The 22,188-nt window shown below is 48.7% G+C and overlaps 1 protein-coding gene across 1 annotated transcript in view; it reads left to right on the top strand.

The window, feature by feature from the left end:
- The first annotated feature begins 31 nt into the window (after positions 1–31).
- The window catches only part of PREP (prolyl endopeptidase), a 139,695-nt gene continuing 117,538 nt past the window's right edge, over positions 32–22,188 (top strand). The window contains exons 1-2 of the mRNA XM_055136906.1: positions 32–736; positions 6,677–6,751. Coding sequence (XP_054992881.1) covers positions 692–736; positions 6,677–6,751 — 120 coding nt within the window. The 5' untranslated portion in view covers positions 32–691. The remainder of the gene's footprint in view (positions 737–6,676; positions 6,752–22,188) is intronic.

Raw genomic sequence — 22,188 nt, 5'->3', positions numbered from 1 at the left:
GAGGCTCCAGTGGAGGGCGAGGCTTCGGAAGAAGGAGGCCAAGCAGAAAGATGCAGGCGGGAGTCGGGGGTGGCAGGGCGGGGGTGGGGGCCGTGCGACCCGACCTCCGAGCGCGTCCCGCCTGAGCTTGGCGGAGGTCCGGCCCGGCAGCAGAGGGGCCCGTCGGCGGCGGTCCGGGCGACCCACGGTTTTCGGAGCCAGCCCGAGGCTCCGACGCGGCGGCGCCGGCGCCCTGGGGTGCAGCGGGCCGAGGCCCCGGGGTGGGGTGCGGGCGGAGTCGCGCCCCGGCTGCAGAGCGAGCGGGGGAGCGAGCGGGGTGCCGGCGCGCGCGGCGCTGCCCGCGGTGCCCGGAGGTTGCTGCACTCCGGCGCTACTGCAGAGGGAGCTGTCCAGCCAGGTTGCTCCGCCGCAGACGGAGCCCCGCTCCCTCTTGCTGCTGCCGCCGCCGCTGCTGGGCCCGCCCGCCGAGGAGGGGCTCTCGGCCGCGCCGACAGCTGCTTCCTGCTCCAGCCCGGCCGCGCCGCCGAGCAGCTCGTGCCCAGCCCCGGCCGACAGCCCCGCGCCCGCCGCCGCCGCCGCCGCCGCCGCCGCCGCCGCCGCTCCCTGCTCGGCCCCCGCCTCGCCCCGCGCCCAGCCCGGCCCGCTCGCGCCTGCTCCGGAGCCCCGCGCCCCGCACGGTCCGCCCCTGGCCATGCTGTCCTTCCAGTACCCCGACGTGTACCGCGACGAGAGCTCCGTGAGTAACAGCCCTGCCCTCGCCACCGCCCTCCCGCGCCACCTGGCCCGGTGGGCGCCGCGTGCTCGGCCGCCCCCCACCCCACCCCACCCCCGCCCAGGCCGTCCGCCCGCCGGAGCGCTCTCCCCCCCACCCCCCACCCCCGGGCGTCCCTCCCCTCCCCCTCGGCCTTTGTTTGGGAGAAGCGGGCTGGGGGAGGGGGGCGCGGGACTCCTCCCGCGCCGCCGCCCGAGCCCCCCACCCCCCACCTCCGTGGCCGCCCCCTGCTTTGCTCGCGGGCGGCCAAGCCAGGGCCACGCGTGGCCGCCGCCGCGCCGCCGCCGAGAGCCCGCCGGGTCCGCCGGGGCACACGCCCCGGGGAGGAGCGCGCGTGCAGAAAGGAGTGGGCGCTCGGAGCGTTTTTTTCTTCTTTCTTTCTCTCGGGCTCCTCACTGACATAGCGTGGCAGGAGCCCGCGTGCCCGGGAAGCAACCCAGGGAGAGACAAAAGCAAACTTTTGCAACTTAACACATGCTTAAAAAAAAATTTTTTTTTTAAAAGCCTTAGAGTGGAAGTTCATTCATTGCATTCGGAAAAGGTGTGTTCTGGGGGAGCCACCCCGGCCCTACATCCGGTGCTGGGCTTGGAGGGGGGCGCCCCCCGCAGGGAGGATGCCAGGACTAACCTGGCGGTGGGGGTAGGCGGAGCCGCCGAGATCCCTCCTCGGCGTGGCCTGAGCCGTCCCAAGTTTTCCCCAAACACACGGAAGCCCGGGGGAGGCTCCTTGATGGCACTTACTAGGAGGCTTTAGAAGGCAGAGGAATGACCTTTCTTGTAAATTTGTGCCACCATTTATCTTAAGTTGTAGGAGAACATCAAGTAACTGGAGATCGGGTGGGCAGAATTCTGGGCAAACACCCATTTTTTTTTAGTGTAAAAAAATTCATTTGGCGTGTTAAGAGCTGGAATGAACCCAAATGTTGTGGGCATGGTTCTCTTAGGACCAGCCAAATTTCTCAGATTGCTTAGAAAATCAGAATGAAAATATTTTTGTGTAGCATAGGTGTGTGTGTTGGGTTTGACCCAGCTTCTGCCCAAAAAGTCTGTAATTGAAAGCTCACCTTTCTTTCGAGTAAAGGGGGTTGAGGCTTCAGCATTAAGACTGAAGGGGCACAGAGGCACTCTTGGACCAACCCAGGGCCATCTGGTCACTTGGGTTTCTTGGTCTGTTTGCTGTTTTTCACAATCATATAATAGCCTCTGCAACTGCTACTTGTGGTTAAGAGTGTGGTTTCTTTGTACGTGGGTGGAAGGCAATTCCACCTATTGGAGACTGGAGAGCTAGCTCCGGTTGTGTCATCTTGTATTTGGATGCCCTTTGAAAATACCTGTCCTGGGGCTGGAGCAATAGCACAGCAGGTAGGGCGTTTACCTTGCATGTGGTCTACCTGGGTTTGATTCCCAGCATCCCCTATGGTCCCCTGAGCACTGCCAGGAGTAATTCCTGAGTGCAGAGCCAGAAGTAACCCCTGTGCATCAATTGCCGGGTGTGACCCAAAAAGCAAAAAAAAAAAAAAAAAAAAAAGAAAAGAAAAGAAAAGAAAATACCTGTCTTAGGTTATTTTCCCATGTATGAAATTTTAGGGCTGGCTTAGCTCACCTCCACTTCCTGGCTTCTTCAGTGAGACCCTCCAGCCTCAGTCCTTCACTCCGCCGATGCTCCAGGCCTGCAGAGTGCCAGACTTGGGTCATGGGAGGAGTCTCTTTGGGTACTTGAGGATCTGTGCATTTCCATAGGTAAAATAGAAATTATTATGTGGTATGATAATTTCAGTTTTAGATTTGGGGAGTAGGGGTATGATGGTTGAGGGGGATGCTTTCTGCTTCTTTTTTCTCTCCTCTGGGTACCGAAGTCCTGCAGTTCACTCGTCTGTTTAGTAAATCCTGAAGGGGTTGAGTGGAGATTTTTATGAATATGTCATCGAAATGATGAGCCAGGAATTCGGGAAAGGCACACTGTGAGTTTCAGTTCTCTAGTTACTTCCTAATATTCACTCAAGAAACGATGAGAACCAGAAGCCTCAGGGCCACAGGACAGTCTTTGCCGGACTGAGGTCTCGGGATCCTTGTTATAATTATTATCCCAGCCCGATAGCCTACGTCATGGGCTCTCTCTTTCCTCTCTCCGTGTCCTGATGCTCAATCCTGGCTTTGGGCCTCTCTTCAAACTGTAGCCTAGATTTTTAGGAGGGGTGTGTCTCTGCAGCAGATCTTGGAGATTCCCTCTAGCTGGGAGCAGCTTTCTGCCCTAGACTGGCTGTCTCCCAAACAGGACCTTGACATCCTGGTTGATAGAGCCCTTCCCTATGGAGCTGAAATTTGCAAACCATGACACTTCCTGGGCTCTGCCACTATCCATTTCCAGAGGTGCTGCTGTCAGGAAATTCAGACCTGGCATACAGGTTAAAAGAATCTGTCGGGACTGCAGAGATAATACAATGGGTGGGGTGCTCGGTTTGCATGTGGTTGACCTGGATTCAGTCCCTGGTGTAACCCATAAGGCCCGCCGAGCCCATGAGGACTGATCGCTGATCGCAGAATCAGAGTAAGCCCTGAGCACCACCAGGTGTGGCCTCAAAGCAAAACAGAATCTGTCTGGATTCTCCAGAATGACAGGAGAACCTACTGTATAGGATTAATTTATATCCAAGGGAATAGAGGATATGTGAATTGAACTTGGAAATTGGCCGTTTGGTTAAGGTAAAAAGGGTATTCCTGGCCTCTGTGTCACAGAAATAAAGCCATTAGTTAAGCAGGCCTGGACCGGGTGGAATTGGATTCGCATTTGCTTACAGGATGGCAGGAAGGCCACTGTGTCTAGAGCATTCATGGGTGGGTTAGCTTGCGTGGGGGACAGGGAATGAAAAGAAGAAAAGCAAGCATGGCCAGGTGCGCTCTATGCTGAGTTGTTACAAAGTCAGTACAGGCGAAACCTAGATAGTCAGCAGTGCCTTAATTTGAGTTGTAGTTTTAAAGCAGCTTGGGGGCCATGAGGGCTGGTTTGTAGGTTGTTCACCCAAGGAGAGCATCAGATTCTACACAGCTTGAGTTTCGGGGATGTGGCAGAGACCACCCATTTGTAGGCTTTTGCTTTGTGAAAGAAACATTGGCCCCTGGGATTGATGGTAGGATCGTCCTGGAATCCCATTCTTGTCCTGGCTTAAAATGCCTGGTCAGTCACTGAGTGCAGTCTGGGCCGTGATGCTGGTTCAGAGGGGGGTGGGTTTCCCTCAGAGTAAACCACCTGGGGAGGGGAAGCATGTGGAGGTCCAGCCGAGATCTGAGTCTACGTCAGGCTGGGCCACCTGGCCCAGCTTGTGAACCAGAAGTTAAGTCCTCGGGCTTGAGGTCGACTGTTAGGGTGGATGGCAGCTTTTCTCTTACTAACCATCTGCGTTTGCAAATTGCTCTCGCTCTCTAGCTTCAGTCTCGTGGTCTGGCAGAACTATTAGTAATAACCTTATCTCGAGGAACTGATGAGATGCGTCTGAAGTCTCTGGCACTGTGCTTGCTAGCTCACTGTGATTGTTGGGTAAACAGCAAAAGAGGGGTCTTTATCCGGATTAGCCTCTCTGCATCACACCCTGCCAAATGTCATCCAGGGCGTGGGTTTCATCGAACCTTCCAGGGCTTCTAAGCATCAGGACAACAGTGTGAATATTCAATGTGTGTTCGTGGCTTTGGGTCTGGCGCCTGGCAACACCTTCACTTAGTCATAAAGCTAACATTTCAGTTTCATCTTTTCCACTAAGTCTCTGGATGTGTTTAATTTTTCGTAACATCATCATCATCGAGGAATATTTGTAAAAGCATCTGATCCATCTCTTCCGAGGAGTATTTGGGGACAAATTATTGGGATTGTTTTCAGTTCCCACCCCGGCCCAGCTTTCATGCCCCCAAAAAAGGTTGGATTGGGAGAGCCTTCGTAACTTAAAACATTTTCTGATTTGTGTGTGTGTGTGTGTGTGTGTGTGTGTGTGTGTGTGTGTGTGTGTGTGTTTAGAAAGAGGTGGTTATTTGGAGCATATTTTATACCACGTCAAAGCGTGCAAAATGCAAAAGACTTGCAGATGAGAAGACATGATAGAAAGCTTTCAGTCAGTGGCAGCAATCAGCCAGGATTCAGGAAGGGTTTTTGAGGAAGGATGGAAAGAATGTTATTTTATGAGGACTCCTCAGGAGTGTTTTAGGCCTGGTCTTAGATTCCTAATGTTTGTCTCTCAGTTGTTGCAAATGAGATCAGTTCCTGGGTGTTGCACAGTTAGCTTCTCATTCTTCCAGGTGTCTGTGCAACTGGTTGCAGATGAGGGCAGCTGCAAGGTCCTTGCAAAGCCTGGTCCTTTGAACCTGGTGTTCAGTGAGACTGTGCTCACACTGGTGTTTTCCCCAGCAGTAGAAGCAGCACTCGGAGCTTCCTCTCTCCAGGTGCATGCTTGCTGTTCTTAGAGAAGAGTCTGTGCCTTCTGGTATTATAGAACAAAGGGAGGAGTCATTGAAACTTCAGCCCGGGCCAGAGCTTATAGTGCAGCAGGTAGGGTGTTTTCTTTGCATGCAGCCAAACTCGAGGCTGTCTCCACTTGCTTGGGGGACCCTGTGGACTTGGGAATGGTCTCATGTCCAAAGTGCATGCTCTGGCCCTTTGAGCCATTTCCCTGACCCTTTCCAATCAACTTTACAGAGTTAATTGGAAAGACCATGTCAGTGAGGTTTCAGTTAATGCGATTAATGCTGATAATATGAAGTTGGAGAGGGTTTTGTTTGTTTGTTTTTTATTTTTTGACCACACCTGGTGATGCTCAAGGGTTAGGTTAGTGCACTTAGGAATTATTGCTGGTGGTGCTCAGGGGACCAACCATATGGGATGCCACGGATGGCAAGGCAAATTCCCTACCCGCTGGACTGTCTCTCCGGCCCCTTGCGTGGAAAGGTCTTGTAATGATTTTTCTCTTTGGGTAATTTCTTTAAGTACAGTCACTGGGGAATGTTAGTTCCCACTTGGTCTTTCAGACTCAGTCCCCTAGGCCAGGTGTGGGAATTGGTGCTTTTCAGAGATCTCTGGTTGTCTTTGATGCCGGTGCCCCACGGGATCTCTGATTTTCGCTCAGTCCTGATGTGAAGACTGTAAGTTTATTTCTTGACTATCAGGGAGGGTATTCTGGGTGATGGCTAAGTACCTCTTTTTATTTATTAATTTTTTTGGAAGAGGCACACCTGGCCCCACGAAACAGTGGAAGAGAGGAGCTGAAGAGATAATACAGTGGATAGGATACTTGCCTTGCATGTAGCTGACCTGGATTCAATCCCTGGCACCCCGTCGGGGCCTCAAGGCCTGTCAGGAGTGATCTCTGAGTACACAAGAGCCAGGAATAAGCCCTGAGCATCACTGAGTGTCCCATCCTCCTATCTCCCCAACGAAAAAAGGAACAGTGACTATACAAAGGGGAAGAAAGGTTCTGGCATTGTTTATCTGCTATTTCAGCTGATGTCAGTTAGAATTTTTATGCTACATGTGAGCAGCTTGCCTGTAGGCAGCTTAGACGGAAAGGTTAAAATGGTCTCTGTGTGTACTCTCAGGTGATTTTCTGGTCACTGGCAGGACTGGAAAGCTGAGCACATGCATGGTGGGTCCCGCGCAGCCAGCCCCTCTGCGGTGCTCTGCTCCGCCCCGACAGCCTTTCTCTGTCTCCTCCGATCTCCAGTGAAAACATGTTTTCTCATCGATGGTGCTTTGACTCCTCTGGAACACCCCCAGCTTGGTTCTTGGGGCACTTGGGACAGATGTGCCAGTGTGTCAAATTTTTGTTGTTGTTGTTTTTATTTTGGAATTATCCTTTTTCTATTTCTTCATCGTATTCAGGAGTGGAATACTAATGATCTGATGCCATATTCTGTCTTCCGCAGGTCCAGGATTACCATGGGCATAAAATCTCTGACCCTTACGCGTGGCTTGAAGACCCCGACAGTGAGCAGACAAAGGTATTTGGGGCTTGGAATCAGAGACAAGGCCGGGGAGCCAGCACCTTGCTCTCCACCTCCTTGAAGTTCTACTGAGGGTTGCCACCATTTTATGTCAAACAATTCATGGGGAAAAGAGGAAAGCATTTCTTTGTTGTTGCTGTTGTGGTTGCTGTTCAGAGAAGATCACATAACTGTTTTCACTGACATTTATGGTATATAATGATACTGGGAACCGTTTATTTGAACTGAAAATGTTAGAAAGAAAAACAGTTGATTTTTTTTCTTTTTTTTTTTTTTTAACTAAAGGAAATTAAAAACCTAGAGGAGAAATCATGCAAAGGGGAAAAAAATGCCTGATGCATTTTTTTTTTTTTTTTTTGCAAAGGAAAGAAAATCCTACATATTGAACAAACACAGGTTTGAACTGAATGCTGGTCTTCAATTGCTATTAATTTTCATGCGACAAACATAAGACAAATTATAAGAACGTTCTTAAATAGAAATAAAGTGGTGGTTCAGGGAGAATTTTCTGCCCAATCTGCAAACATAAAGCTTTCCTGTTCTTTTGGAGAAACATCACATTTCGATGGAACTCTCATTTCATGAATGAAGTTGCCTTTCTGTGCCAGGACCCTCGGTTAGTTTTTCCTCTTTGAAGTGTCCAGGACTTATTTTTTGAGGGTCGTGATTTAAAAGCGTGGTCTGTGGTCAGCCAAGTTCATTTGTTTGAGGGATTTTTGTTCCTTTGATCTTGTCAAGTTCCTCGACTCTTTATAACCATGTTTAGATATTAATACTTGTTAACGAACATGCAGATAGGTCTTAATAGAAGTGTATCTCAGCTGCTTAGAGCCTGTGGAGAATTTTTAAAAAAATTTAATCTCATTTTTTGTAGAAAAAGAAAAGTTGCCTGGATTCTCATGGTTTCTCAGTCTGTGACTAGCTCCTCCCCTGTCTTGTGTCCCTTCTATCTCTCCCACTGCTTCCTGGTTTACAGCGTAATTCTGATTAGCCAGAAAGGTGTTCTCTCCGAGTGTGGACCTGACCAGAGGGATCGGGCTTGTCCCCTTCCCACTAATCCCACAGCCCTCATCCCAGGCTCCCTCATCAGTAGCCTTGCAGATTCCACTCCTTCCCTGTCCTTGGGGAAGAGCTGATGAGGAAAGGAGCAGGGCGAAGGGCTCAGGCACAGTGCTCTCTGGAAGAGGAGAAACGAGAGGCAAAAAGAGGTTCTTCTGCTCAGATAAAACCCCAGGTCATCTCCCTCTTCCTTCCTTGGTCCCCACATACGTGCTTGCTACCTTTTCCCTACCCCCTCACCAGTTCTCTCTAAAAATTTCTCCTCCTCTGCCCGTGGTTGAGGCTCTTCGACGTGTCTATTCTCAATGCCACCTCTTGGAGATCTCCTGCTATTTATTCCCCTCTCCTAGTTTCCTCCAGGAAATATAAATGGGTGAGAACATCAACATTTTGGGTTTTCATTTTTCTTTTTTTTTAGAAATGTTGAGTTACAGAGGTAGGTGCGTCAAGATACTCAAGTGAGAAGCATTGGGTTACCTTTGGGAGCGGGCAGGGGCTGTAGAGTGGCAGGGAAGGCTGGGAGGGGCAGGGGTCGGGCTGGCTCTGCCATAGGTGACCTGATCATTTGTAGGTTGAGTGGCGACAAGGATGCTCTGGGCTTAGAGAGTCCCGGGCAGCTGCGGAACTGGGAATGTGGGGAAAGCACCAGGGGAGGGCATGGAGTTCCCCTGCAGCTCTGGGAAACTGTCTGCAGGTACGGTCTGTGATGGTTGTGTTGTCTGAAGTATTGGGTACAACCTGGACTTACTCCACCTTTGATGATAATTGAGTGATTCAGCAATGTCAGGGTGCCACAGTGCCTTTTTATGTGTTAACGATTATACTCCTTGCTGTTCCTTAGTTGATAATGACTAGATTTCTGGATGCCAAGCCACTTATTAGTGGATGAGACTTTGCTAATTAATGATCTTGCACTGGGTGTTTGTCAGAAGCTAATGATACTGGAATATAGACTCTTATTTTCATTGGTATTGGATAGCTCTCGAAGGCTGACTTATGTGCCAGACACTTTTCTGGTAGCTTTAGATATCCTCCTATTCAGTTCTCAAACTCTTAATGAGATCTCATGGTCATTGTTGTACAGATGAAGAAAGTGAGGGACTCATGTGTTTAAGGCCCCTGAGCTTGGAGCCAGGAGTGGCACCCAAGTGGTTATCAACTTCATATTTAAAAAAAAAAAATTAGAAAAGACAAAAAAAACTCTGGAATAGTAGCTTTGGGTTGCAGGCTGAAGGAAGGATGTATTCATGCCTCACCTCCCAGGCAACGTTGTAAAGTGAACCTGTGGACCCTAGGCTGGCCCTTCACTCCCTGCTGACTGTTCAGCCCCTCAGCCCCTCCCTCCCCTCCCCCCTGCAACTGCCACACTCACTCTCCGTTGCTCTGTCCTCGGGCTGACAAGGCTCTGCTGTCATGTGACATCTGGCGGGTCAGATTCTGCTGTCAGTGTGATTCTCTAATGAGAGCAACCAAGACGTTTCCTACTGGTAGCTTCAGCACATGTGTGGAGGTGTGATAGCCTTAAAGAGGGGGAGACTCTTCACATAGCTTCCAAAACAGAAAACAAAAGCTGCTGGTTACCTTTCCCAGTGAAAACTAGTCAGGAAGGGAGGCGCTCTGGCAGCTCTTTTACACTGAGATCTGAAATGGTGTCATTTGGAGGGCTTCGATTTTAGTCTAGCATGGTGATTCCCAGAGCCTGTGACCCTGTGATGCTACTCCCCCCAGCACCCCCTTCCCCCCCCGCCACACCTGGCACAGGAATGATCCAGGCCAGGGATGTAGGAGTAACCTCAGATGTGATAAGGACCATTTTCTGTTTGTTCACTTAAAAGAAGGTGAAGGGCACAGAGAGATTTCTGAAAATGAAGTGTGGTAGCCAGGTAACGTTTGAAAACTTACAGTCTAGCATCTAATGTAGGTCATCCATTTCTGACTCCCCAGCATTTAAGACTTTATCCTTTACATAGTACAAAAACAGATTTGTTACTTACAAAATTCTCAGAAACGGTTGTGGGGAGTTGAAACTGGGTAAAACCTTTCAAGCTCTCAAGGCCTGCGTAACTCGTTTTATAGCAGATGCATGGGTCTACCCAACTCCGTTGGTTCTCAGAGATAAAACTAACCTTGAGAGGCTTCGTAGAGATGAAACAGTTTACCAGGACTGCTCAGTAGAATGCATATATCTGCTTCATATTTTTCCATTGTAAAAAATATTTTTCATATTGTAAAAAAAAAGTAAAAGAAGCAGGTGGAATTGTACTATATATTGCTTAATAAAGTTTGCTCAAAATATTGCTATTTCATATGATGTAAATTATCATTAATATATTTAACTTTTTTTCCCCCTGAAATCAGGTCTGCATTTTATACTTTTAGCACACATCAGTTTAGATCAGCCATATTTCAGGTGCTCAGTTAGCCATAGGTGACTGGTGGCTGCCGTATTAGACAATGAATTTAGGGATTAGCCTTTCTTGTGAGTATAGATGTTAAGAATACAAAGTTAGAAGTCATTTTAAAATAAATATCAGAATTTATCACAAGAATTTAGAATGGGTCACCATTAATAGATTAAAGCTCTATGATTATCCTAATGTTAAAAACAATTTAAAGAAAATCCAATATCTATAGTAGAAATAACATCCGTTTAGCATGATGGTAGCAATCATTCAAAACAGCTTAACGCACTAGGCTAAAATGTCTCTAACACTACTTCTTTAATATGTTTGCAAACCTTTGAACTTTGGACGGTTCAGTTTAGAACTGTTCAGTTTTGGACAGTTCAGTTTAGTTTAGAACATGAACTAAATTTTGAGGAGAGAAGTTCATCTCTAATTATAAATTATATGACCAGACAACATAAGAGAAATAACTGAAAACTAGAATTAATGAGTTCAATAAAGTAAGAAAGTAAACATGCAGTCTGAAGCACTTGTATTTAGCATTAATCATGAAACATAGCCTGCCTGGTAGAGACTGAAGAAGACTTGGCAAGGCTATAGGAAAAATAATGTTACTTCTAAATAAAATCTAGCAATGTACTCTTTTTTTTTTCTCTCTCTCTTTTTTTTTTGGATCACACCTGGTGATGCACAGGGGTTAATTCCTGGCTCATGCACTCAGGGGACCATATGGGATGCTGGGAATCGAACCCGGGTCGGCCGCATGCGAGGCAAATGCCCTACCCACTGTGCTATCGCTCCAGCCCAGCAATGTGCTCTTTGGGGGCATTAGTTATAACTGAAAGATTTCAAGAATTTTTGCTTGGTACAAAAGTGTAGTTTTAAGGAGAATATGGTGACTTTGCTTGAGGAAATAAATTACAGGCCTATAGATGAGAAAAAGGTACCTGCTGTATAGGCCAGCTGGGGTTGGAGGGAAAGGGACATTGATCGAGGGAAGGGGACACTGGTGAAGGGATTGGTGTGGAACATTGAGTTCCCCAAACTCAGTTCTGAATAACTTTGTAAATCATAACGCCTCAAAAGGAAAAAAAAATGTAAAGAAGAAGGTGGCAGCAAGGAAGAAATAAGAACAGTCGAGCCTTTGAGCTTGACTGGGGAGGTGAGGCTGAAGGCAGCAGGGCTGAGATTGCATGTTGAGGGCAACTAATGTTGGAAATAACACAGTCACATTTAAGTATTAGGCCACCCTAGCTGCCTCAGGGGGAAAGATTGTTAAGGCTAAGAGTCCTTGCAGTGGTTCAGGGGACACCTTTTCTTTCTGTCACGCCAGAGTTGCTCTGAGAGTGGTTTGGGTGGTTATATTTGGCTTCTCTTTTTTATTCTTTGGGATCGTCATTCTCCCTTCTTGCCACCTCCCTCTTCACATGTACAGTGACTGTACAGAGACTGATACAGACTTGTGATCAAAATAGCACGAGGAGCTCCGGGGTACCATTAAAAATTGGGACTCCTGCTCTCCTTTGCTTTGTAAATTTGAGTGTGGGGGTGGGAAAGAGGGATAGTTAAACTGTTTACAAAACTTTAAGCTCCCTCAGAACTTTTGCCAATGTGGAGAAAAATTAAAAAAAAAAAAAGAACTTAAATAAAGAGTAGTATTCTGGGGGGTGGGCGGGGTGGAGGGTGGGAATAGTGGTGGAGGGGAATGATATAGTGGATATATCAAATGCTGCATGGCATTTGTCTTGCATACAGCGGATCTGTTTCAATCCCCTGCACCTGAGGAGTAGCCCCACAAAACAGAGTGGCATTGTGGGGTGGGATATGTGGGTAGGGTATAGTATATGGGTATATGTGTGAGGTCCTGAGTTTGGTCCCCAGCACTGATCCCCATCCTGCTCTGTCTGACCCTAGTGGGCCCAGAGCATGCCAGGAGCACGAGGTATTCTAGAATCATGGAAAGGCTAGCCCAGATGGAAGGTGACAGCAGAGGTGGCAGTAATGAAAGAGGGTCCAGTTATGAGTGTTTTTTTTTTTAATTTGCTTTTTGGTCCACACCCAATAATACTCAGGGGTTGCTCCTGGCTCTGCTCTCAGGAATTATTCCTGGCGGTGCTCAGAGGACCATATGGAATGCCAGGATTGAACCCAGGTCGGTCCTGGGCATTGGCAAGCGCCCTACCCGCTGTACCCTCTGTCCTCTATGAGTGTATTTTGAAGGTAGAACTGGGAAGAATTTGATGATTGAGAAGAATGTGTGGAGGAAGGAAAAAACAAATTTACAGGGCTGTGGATTGGGGACATGGTGCAGAAGTAAGGCGCTCGCCTGGCATGTGACCACTCTCAGTTCTAACCCCAGCAGCACACACAGAGCTCTGAGCACTGCCAGAGTGATCCCTGAGTGCAGAGCCAGGAGTAAGCCCTAGGGTGGTCCTTCCCTCTCAGGCCCCTGTCACTCCCCTGAAATATATTAGACTCTAAGAATTAATTGCAAACATGCAGAAGTCCTCAGGTAGAATACGAAGTGAAACAAGGCAGCATGGTCACAGTGCTCCAAAGGGTCCCGACTCGCACGCTACCTTTTTAAAAATTATTCTGGGAGAGTTGGTGTGCACACAGAAACTAAGCAGAAGTGGAAAGCTCTGGGTTCAAAGCACTTCAGATATCTACTTAGTACAACAGACTCTTGTTTTGGGGAGGGCTGCTTCCCAGCAGTGCTCAGGGGCCCGGGGGGCTGTTGCTGCTTCCCAGAAAGTTGGGCCATCAGTTCAGTGTGGGGGTAGAGGATGCGGTGCTGCTTGGGCCCTGCAGTGCGAGGATTAGGGCCTGGGCCTCCAGGATTATACCTAGCAGTGCTTGGGGAGGGAGGGAGGGGTGTTGGGTGGAGGGGGGGGTAGCACCATGTGATGCCAGGGATTGAACAGGGTCAGCTGCATGCAGGGCATATACTTTAATCTTTGTGCTCTCTCTGACTCAGTATAATGCACACTTTTCTTATTTTTTTTTTGGGGGGGGAGAATACCCAGCAGTGCTCAGTGCTCACCTGTGGCTCCGTGCTCAAGGATCACTCTAGATGGGGCTTGGGGTCCATTCGAGATGCCAGGGATCAAACCTGGGACTGTGTCTAGTCATTTTTTGGAAGGGAATTTCAGATGGGCACACCTAGTGATGCTCAGGGCTGGTTCCTGACAGGCTCCAGGGGAACACGTGCGGTGCTGAGGACCAAACCCAAGTTGGTGTCATGCACGGCAAGGGCCCTACCCACTGTGCTACTGCTCCGGCCCCTCCCTGCTGCACCTTCTCTCAAAGAAGGGTGTGAACCAGGGTGCAGTCTCACCAGTTTAAATAGGTCACTAGGGAAACCTTGGCAGTTTTTGACATGAGGTGCCAGAGGCGGAGGTAGGGTGTCTTTAAATGTGATTAAAGAATCTAAATAACAGGTCCCCACAGGCGGCCCTTTCTTCCCTTTCAACAGGCATTTCCATCTTGCTCTTTGCAGGTCAGGAGGGGACTTTTTTAGGAAGCTGATTAGAGCACAATTTCTTTCTTCCTTCCTTCCTTCCTTTCTTTCTTTCTTTCTTTCTTTCTTTCTTTCTTTCTTTCTTTCTTTCTTTCTTTCTTTCTTTCTTTCTTTCTTTCTTTCTTCCTTCCTTCCTTCCTTCCTTCCTTCCTTCCTTTCTTTCTTTTTCTCTCTTTCTCTCTTTCTCTCTTTCTTTCTCTCTTTCTCTCTCTCTTCTCTCTTTCTTTCTTTCTTTCTTTCTTTCTTTCTTTCTTTCTTTCTTTCTTTCTTTCTTTCTTTCTTTCTTTCTTTCTTTCTTTCTTTCTTTCTTTCTTTCTTTCTTTCTCTCTTTCTGTTGAATCACTGAGAGATACAAGCTTTCACACAACGATCCCATCCCTCCACCAGTGCACATTCCCCACCACCAATATCCCTTGTATACCCCCACCTTTCCCACCCTCCCCCTGCCTCCATGGCAGACAATATTCCCCATACTCTCTCTCTACTTTTGGGCATTATGGTTTGCAATGCAGATACTGAGAGGTCATCATGTTTGGTCCTTTATCTACTTTCAGTACACAAACTGGAGCACTGGAGAAGTCTGTCCCCACTCACTGACAGTAGCATGCATGCAGCTCACTTCATCCTCTTCACTTCCAAAATGTTCCTCGAGTGCTTGTACCTGTTTCCCATGACAGGTGAACCCACACTGCCTTTCTTTGCCTTCTATCTACCGTCTTCTGGCCCCTGGAGAGGGGCCCCACTGGGATCATCTCTGGGATCTTACCATCATTCTCTGTTGGTCATAATGCCATCCATAAATGCCCCCTTGATAGAGCCGAACCACCTTCCTCTATTCCTGTCTCCCCTCAGGGAAGACCATTCTCTTCAGCAGTGACCTAATTGCCAAATCCAGAGACTTTTTTAGAATTTTAGTCACCGTGTCTTATAGCTGGAACACAGTAGTAGGGCGTTTGCCTTGCATGCGGCGACCCAGGTTCAATTTCTCCGCCCCACTTGGAGAGCCTGGCAAGCTACCAAGAGTATCTCACACAAACGGCAGAGCCTGGCAAGGTACTTATGGTGTATTCTATATGCCAGAAACAGTAACAACAAGTCTCACAATGGAGATGCTACTGGTGCCCGATCGAGCAAATCAATGAGCAATGGGATGATAGTGCTACAGTGGTGGTCCAGTCTTAGAATACCATTAAGGGTAGGGTTCTAGGCATGTGCACATGTTTAAGTACCACATCCTCCACCTGAGTGACTTGTTCCTTCCACTCAGCGCCCCTTCTGAAATCTCTCTGCCTCCTAACCCTGTAGTTCCGCTGCCATGGTAAGCTCAGTTCTGTAAGACGAGTTCTCAGATTCTGTTGCGTTTGGCCATTTGTTACTTACTCCTGTTCTGTGCTTCTATCCATCCCACGTTGAGAGAGACCATTCTCTCTCCTTCTGGCCGACATCACTTGGCATGATACTCTCCAGTTCCATCCATGTAGCAGAAAGTAGCATGGTTTCTCTTTTTATCATAGGTGAGTGATATTGTATCTATGCCATAGTTTCTTTATCCAATCATGAACGTTGGGTTGTTCCTTGAACACTTGGGTTGTTTCCAGATTTTGGCTCTTGTAAATAGCGCTGCAATAAACTTAGGAATTTGGATGACTTTTTTGAGCCGAGTTTATGGACCCTTGGGACAGATGCCATAAAGTGAAATTGCTGGATCATATGGAAGCTTGATGCTTACCTTTTTTTTTTTTTCTTTTTTGGTCACACCCGGTGATGCACAGGGGTTACTCCTGGCTCTGCACTCAGGAATTACTCCTGGTGTTGCTCAGGGGACCATATGGGATGCTGGGAATTGAACCCGGGTCGGCCGCGTGCAAGGCAAATGCCCTACCCTCTGTGCTGTCGCTCTAGCCCCTCGATGCGTACTTTTTTGAGAAGTTTCCATATTGTTTTTCCAACGAAAGTTGAACCCTTCGATATTCCCACCAGCAGTGGATGAGGGGTCATCTTTTCCTACATCCACTCCAGAACTGTTTTTGTGTGTGCCAGTTTCACTGGTGTGAGATCTAGTTCGTGTTGTTCTGATTTGCATTTCCCTGATGTAAGTGACGTAGGATGTATTTTCCCATACTTATCTGGCTATTGGTACATCTTCTTTAAAGAAGTTTCTGTTCATCTCTTCTCCCCATTTTTTGAATTAGGTTGACTTTTCTCTTGTTCAGGGATGTTTTGTTTTGGGTCACACCCAGCAGTGCTAGGGTTTTACTCCTGGCTCTGCACTCAGGAATTATTCCCGGTGGTGTTCAGGGACCATATGGGATGCCGGGGATCAAACCTGAATCAGCCGTGTGCAAGGCAAGCTCCCTACGTGCTGTCCAGTCTTTCCGGTCCCTGTTTAGAGACTTTTTAGACAATCACAGCTTGTTCTTCACTCCACAGATGAACCTCACATTCAGGAAATTCCAGAAACTTCTGTGTGTGTGCTGGCCAAGGGCACTACCCTGGGTACTGGAGTGTGTTAATAATTTTCCTGGCTACCCGAATGCCCCAGAACGGATGACTGGTTGAGGAAACTTTGGTACATCTATACAATGGAATACTATGCAGCTGTTAGAAAAAAGGAGGTCAAGAATTTTGTAGTCAAGTGGATGGGCATGAAAAGTTTCATGCTGAGTGAAATGAGTCAGAAAGAGAGAGACAGACATAGAAAGATTGCACTCATCTATGGTATATAGAATAACAGAGTGGGAGACTAACACCCAAGAACTGTAGAAATAAGTACCAGGAGGTTGACTCCATGGCTTCGAGGCTGGCCTCACGTTCCGGGGAAAGGTCAACTCAGAGAAGCGATCACCAACTACATTGTAGTCAAAGGCCATGTGGGGGAAGGGAGTTGCGGGCTGAATGAGGGCTAGAGACTGAGCACAGCGGCCACTCAACACCTTTATTGCAAACCACAACAGCTAATTAGAGAGAGAAAACAGAAGGGAATGCCTTGCCACAGTGGCAGGGTGGGGTGGGGGGGAGATGGGATTGGGGAGGGTGGGAGGGACACTGGGTTTACGGGTGGTGGAGAATGGGCACTGGTGAAGGGATGGGTTCCCAAACTTTGTATGAGGGAAGTATAAGCACAAAAGTGTATAAATCTGTAACTGTACCCTCATGGTGATTCTCTAATTAAAAATAAATAAATTAAAAAAAAAATAATTTTCCTGGCTAAGCTGATGTCTCACTCTCTGGTCACTTTAAAGAACAGGGCTCCTCCCTACCCCCCCTTTCTCTGTGACTGGCAGCACAAGTTCTAGAACTAACTGCTTGAGAAGTCTCCATCTCTCATACCGTCTGATGAATCTTCAGCCTTGTAGTTTTCTGAAGTTCTTTGAGAAATACAACCTGGTCTCTTTGAAGTTGTTACCTACAGGAAAGGAAGGTTTTATACCTTTCCAGGGCCACCTGCCTGTCCTTAGCGCACTGCCAGGCATAGCTTCCACGGAAACCGTCCTGGTAACCGCGTGCGGAGTTATCAGCTGCACGTCTCCAGCAGCTGGTTCTTTTCCCTTCTGTAGAGCTGTCCTGGGACTAACTGTAGCACCACTTCCTGTGTGGGTCCTGAGAAGAGGATTCTGACTGAAGTAGCCCCCAGCTGTGTTCTTGTTTATATCCATTCCCTGTTACAAAAGTCAAGTGAGCCCAGAGAGATACTTCACGGGTTAAGGTGTTTATTTTGCAGGACCTGGGTTCAGTCCTCAGCACCAAATAGTGTCCCTCCCCGCCTTCCTCCCACCCCTGCTTTGCTAGGAGTGATTCCTGAGCACAGAACCAGGAGTACTTGAGTAGCTAGATGTGACTCAACCTGACACCCCTCTCCCACTGAAAAAGTAAAGTAAAATTACCGTCTGTTTCAAAAGAATAAAAGGAGGAATGCACAGCTCGATTTTCTTCTCTTAGGACGTTTGTCCTCCCAGTCCTTGCCCCACCCTGTGGCGTCAGTCAGATGTCACCGTTACCCTGCTGACAGAGGTGATGGGCAGGAGACAGGAACAGATGTCCTCTGTTGGTGCTGGGACAACACCTGGAAGTGTCACCCGCTCCTTGCCTCAGCCCTGTCTCCTTCCTTGGCAGGCAGGCCTGGGGCTGGGTATTGATGTAGCCTGAGTTCTTAGAGAGCTGGAGAGCGGCTCGCGGCTGCATCTCCAGGTGGAAACAGGGTTGCTGCCTGTTTCCACCTGGAATCTGTTCCCTTCTGTGGCCCTGAGGGCTTGTGTTTCATCCTTGCAGGGTTAACTGTGAGCCTGTGTAGTGTGAAGCATTCCTGTGACTCTGTCCTGCCCTGGCGGGATGCTCTCTGCACTGTGCTCGCCTCAGCCGGCGTGCAGAGGAGCCTGTGAGTGAGGGACAGCCCGCAGAGGACGCTTCCTCCCAGCACCCGCAGCGGCCAGGGGGCAGGAGCCGGAGTCCTGGGAGCCAGTTCCATCCTCTGGTCTTACTCTGATCTTTGAAGGCTCGAGGACCACCCTTGGCTGTGCGCATGGCTGAGCTTTGTCCCGGGAGCCCCTTTCCGCTAGGAGGGTTGGGCAGATGGAACTTACCGGTCACCGCGCAAAGCCGGGCCCACAGCTCTGCTTCCCTGTTCCAGGGGCCTAGCTGGCGTCTCAGGTGAAGGTCATTGTCTTTGTTTAGGCGTATGAACCTCTTCCCCCTCTTTGAGCGCCCGGGATGTAGTGGCAGCCCACAGAAAAGCATGCACCGAAGGACTTGTCTTCCGGATGAAGCAGAGCCCAGCGTGTGAGCACTGAGCACAACGGGCATTGCCCACTGACAGGTGGGGCTGCCACCTGTGCTCTCCAGCTGCCCTCTGGAGAGGGGAACTTGAAGGATTCTCTTCGTTTTCAGTATAAAACTAAACAGCTCAGCTTTCCAGTTGAAGTACAGGTTGTTTGTTTCCTTCCCTCCCTCCCTCCCTCCCTCCCTCCCTCCCTCCCTCCCTCCTTCCTTCCTTCCCTCCCTCCTTCCCTCCCTCCCTCCCTCCCTCCCTCCCTCCCTCCCTCCCTCCCTCCCTCCCTCCTCCCTCCCTTCCTTCCTTCCTTCCTTCCTTCCTTCCTTCCTTCCTTCCTTCCTTCCTTCCTTCCTTCCCTCCCTCCCTCCCTCCATCCCATCCTCCCTTCCCTCCCTCCCTTCCTTCCCTCCCTCCCTCCCTTCCTTCCTTCTCTCTCTCCCTCCTTGCTTCCTTCCTTCCTTTGTGCCCCCACACTGTCAGTTCCTGGCCATGCTTCCCCTCTTGCTGGCGGTGCCAGGGATGGAGGCAGGACCTTGAGTGTGCAAGGCATGGGCTCTCCCACTCAGCTGTCTTCCCCAGCCCTGAATTTCTGGTTTCAAAGAAAAAGACACAATCTCTGTGTTCGGTACCCACCCCCCCCACCCCTCCCACCTCCTCAGCCCCCTTATAATTCTGACTTCTAAATGGCTTTCATTGTTTGAAGTGCAGTGTTTAAACTGGGTCACAGATGACCTCAAAGCTGAGTGGGAGCGTCCCTTTTCCATTGATGCCACCTCCGCCCTACTGGTGGAGCTGGCCTGGAACTCGCCCTTCCGGCCATTAAGCTTCCACGTGTGAGCCCTGCTCGAGAATCACAGTTGGCTCCTCTGTAGTGGGACTAGGAGGTGCTTTAGGTAAATATTTTACCATGTCATTATCTCCAACCCCAAGCCTCCTAAAATCTTCAATGTTCATACTGCTTATGAAAAGCTGCCTTATGATAGTTTATAAGCACATACCTCAGTAAGCCACTCTGAAATGTAGGTGCTTAGGGAACAACTCCCTTCCGCTCTGCAGATGGGATGATCATCCCAGGGATGCGGAAGCCCCGGGCCAGAGCGTCTGCCTCCTTTCCCTGACCCTCGACACGGCTTAGGATGCCACACTGGGAATTGATGGGGTGGAAATGATGATGCTGTGGACTGAAGGGCGACGAAGAGAGGGCGCCATGGAGACAGAAGGGATGCTGGCCGCCGCAAATGCCATCGGTTCACCGTTGAGTCTGTCTTCCGTAGCCTTAGATGTCCTCTTCCTGCCCATGGTTTTCCTGGGTGCCTCGAGATAGAAGCATCTGGTGCAGTTGGGCCTGGGTTACTGAGCAAGGCAGACTGTATCTGCAGCAAGGCAGAGGGGCATTTGCATTCTAACCCAGAAGGACCAGAGACTGGGGAAAGCTGTGGCTTAGCCAGCCTCTGGGCGACTAGGGGTCAGGGCCCAAAGGAGACTTGAGCCATGTCTTAGTCATGTCTCTGACGCCAACCTTTGCTCACCGTCAGGGAAAGAACGCTTCAGGAGTAGGCGGGGGCTGGAGCAAGGTAGTAAGGCATTTGCCTTTCATGCAGGTAGTAGGGCATTTGCCTTGCATGCATCTGACCCAGGTTCAAATCCTGTCCCCTGAGCACCACCGGGAGTAACCCCTGAACATTGCTGGGTGTGACCTTCTCTTAACCCCACCCTCCTACAAAAAAGGGAGCAGGTGATACTAAAAATGCTGGTGTTCATTCACCACCGGGCTCTCCCAGTAACCAGTTACTCTGCTCTGCTTTGATTATCAGTAGCAGTGCTCCCCAAAGTGAGTGATCCACCCTGAAGGGGTGCTGGAAAAATCCAGGGCCAAACAGCAATAGCCTTGGGTACACTCTTTCTGTTAGTGTAGAGATGGGATTCTATGGGGGCTGATGAGAAGGTTTTTTTACTGAATAGGAGGCAATTGGCTGAACTAGTTTGGAAACTTCTGATGTACAGATTTTGCACGACAAATACTAGCAGCAAGGTGGTGTCTTTAGGAAAACACTTGTTACAGAACAAAGAAGGAACTTAAAGAACTCAGACTTTCCCCAGCCTCTTGGCTTTCTCTTACTTAGGTATCTGAAATTCTTTCACCATCCCTTTATGCCATGTCCAGGGGAAAACTTGGTCATAACATACATGGTGACACTTGTTTAAGAAAATGAATGTTCAGGGACTGGAGCAATAGTACAGTGGGTAGGGCGCTTGCCTTGCACACGGCCGACCTGGGTTTGATTCCCAGCATCCCATATGGTCCCCTGAGCACCGCCAGGGGTAATTCTTGAGTGCAGAGCCAGGAGTGACCCCTGTGCATCGCTGGGTGTGACCCCAAAAGAAAAAAAAAAGAATGCTCAAATTTTATGTTTGAATGAGGGGTGTGGTTGGACCACGTGCAAAGCAAGTGCCTTCCCTGCTGTACTCTCTCTTTGGCCCTCAGCCTCTAAGTTTGAAGCACCTGGTTTCAGTGGAAACCTGCTTTCTAAATACCTCACCTGGTCAATCTTAAGATTTACCCAGAGAGCTGGAGGAAAAATGCCCTAGAGAATGCTTCGGTGTGCTCAGAGACAAAACCAGACCTTTCATCCATAAGGCACCTCCTTTCAAGGCAGAAAGTGCTAATAGATCTCTCCCTGTTGTTCAGAGCATATTTGTTCGTAGGAGGGTCACCTCTCTGGGGGAAACCAAGACCTGTGTCATCACAAAGGCTTGAGGACTCTCCTGTATTCTGGGACTGATTTGAAAGTGAGCTCTCTGCCAGTCCCCGTGCTCTGGAGCTCTGTGAAATCGCCCACCTTCTCCTTGACCTTGTCCCTGTGCTGACTGCCACTGAACTGGATATGGTGTTGCTTTCTGACTTGTTTCTCCATCCAGAACTTTTTTTTCCTACCCTATTCTCTCTCAACCCCTCATACCTCTACTCTTCCTGCCCTTCTCCCCCTCCCTCTCCCCACCTTCCTCCTCCCACACACACACCCAGCCACTAATGAGAACTCTTACAGATCTTGGAACCTGTTTGTTTATGGGAAGGCAATAGCGAATAATTATCATTTAATGAGCAGCTTTAGAAGTAGAAAAACAGGTTTGAATCCTCTTGAATCTTCACAGTTTTACACAATGTGAGACATTAGTTGGTGGTTTTTTTTTTTTCAAGTCTCTAAGCTATCATTTTCTGATTTATAATTTGGAGAAAACCGTTGTGTGACTGTGGTGAAAATTAAGCCAGAGCTTTTTGAACCATGCAGCAAAGTGGTAGATACAGTGGATGTTTAGTGAATGATTGTGATTGCGTTTATAATTGAGCAGTTTCAATGGCTTGGAAATGATCTCCCTAGTAATTTGAAAGACCTCATCTTTAGAACTTTATGGGAATAATTCCCTTATTACAATTAATTCTTGGGCTCTCTTCCTCTAGTTCCTCTTGGGGTTATTATTTTGGTCACACCTTCCATTTGGATCAATTTTAGTTTGCACTTCCTAGAAAATTGTCCAGGTCTTTGAGAGCTTAAAATTCGCTAGCTTGGAATGATGTGGAATATTTCTTGTCATGACTTTATTCTTTATATTCGTGGGCGTATGCTTTTTAACATTTCTAATTTTGGCTACCCGTGATGTTTCTCCTGTTTTCTTCATTTGC

The sequence above is a fragment of the Sorex araneus genome, chromosome 4, assembly GCF_027595985.1.
Source record: "Sorex araneus isolate mSorAra2 chromosome 4, mSorAra2.pri, whole genome shotgun sequence".
Classification (NCBI taxonomy): Eukaryota; Metazoa; Chordata; class Mammalia; order Eulipotyphla; family Soricidae; genus Sorex; species Sorex araneus.
The sequence above is the reverse complement of the archived record's forward strand: the minus strand, read 5'-3'. Positions and strand labels throughout refer to the sequence as shown.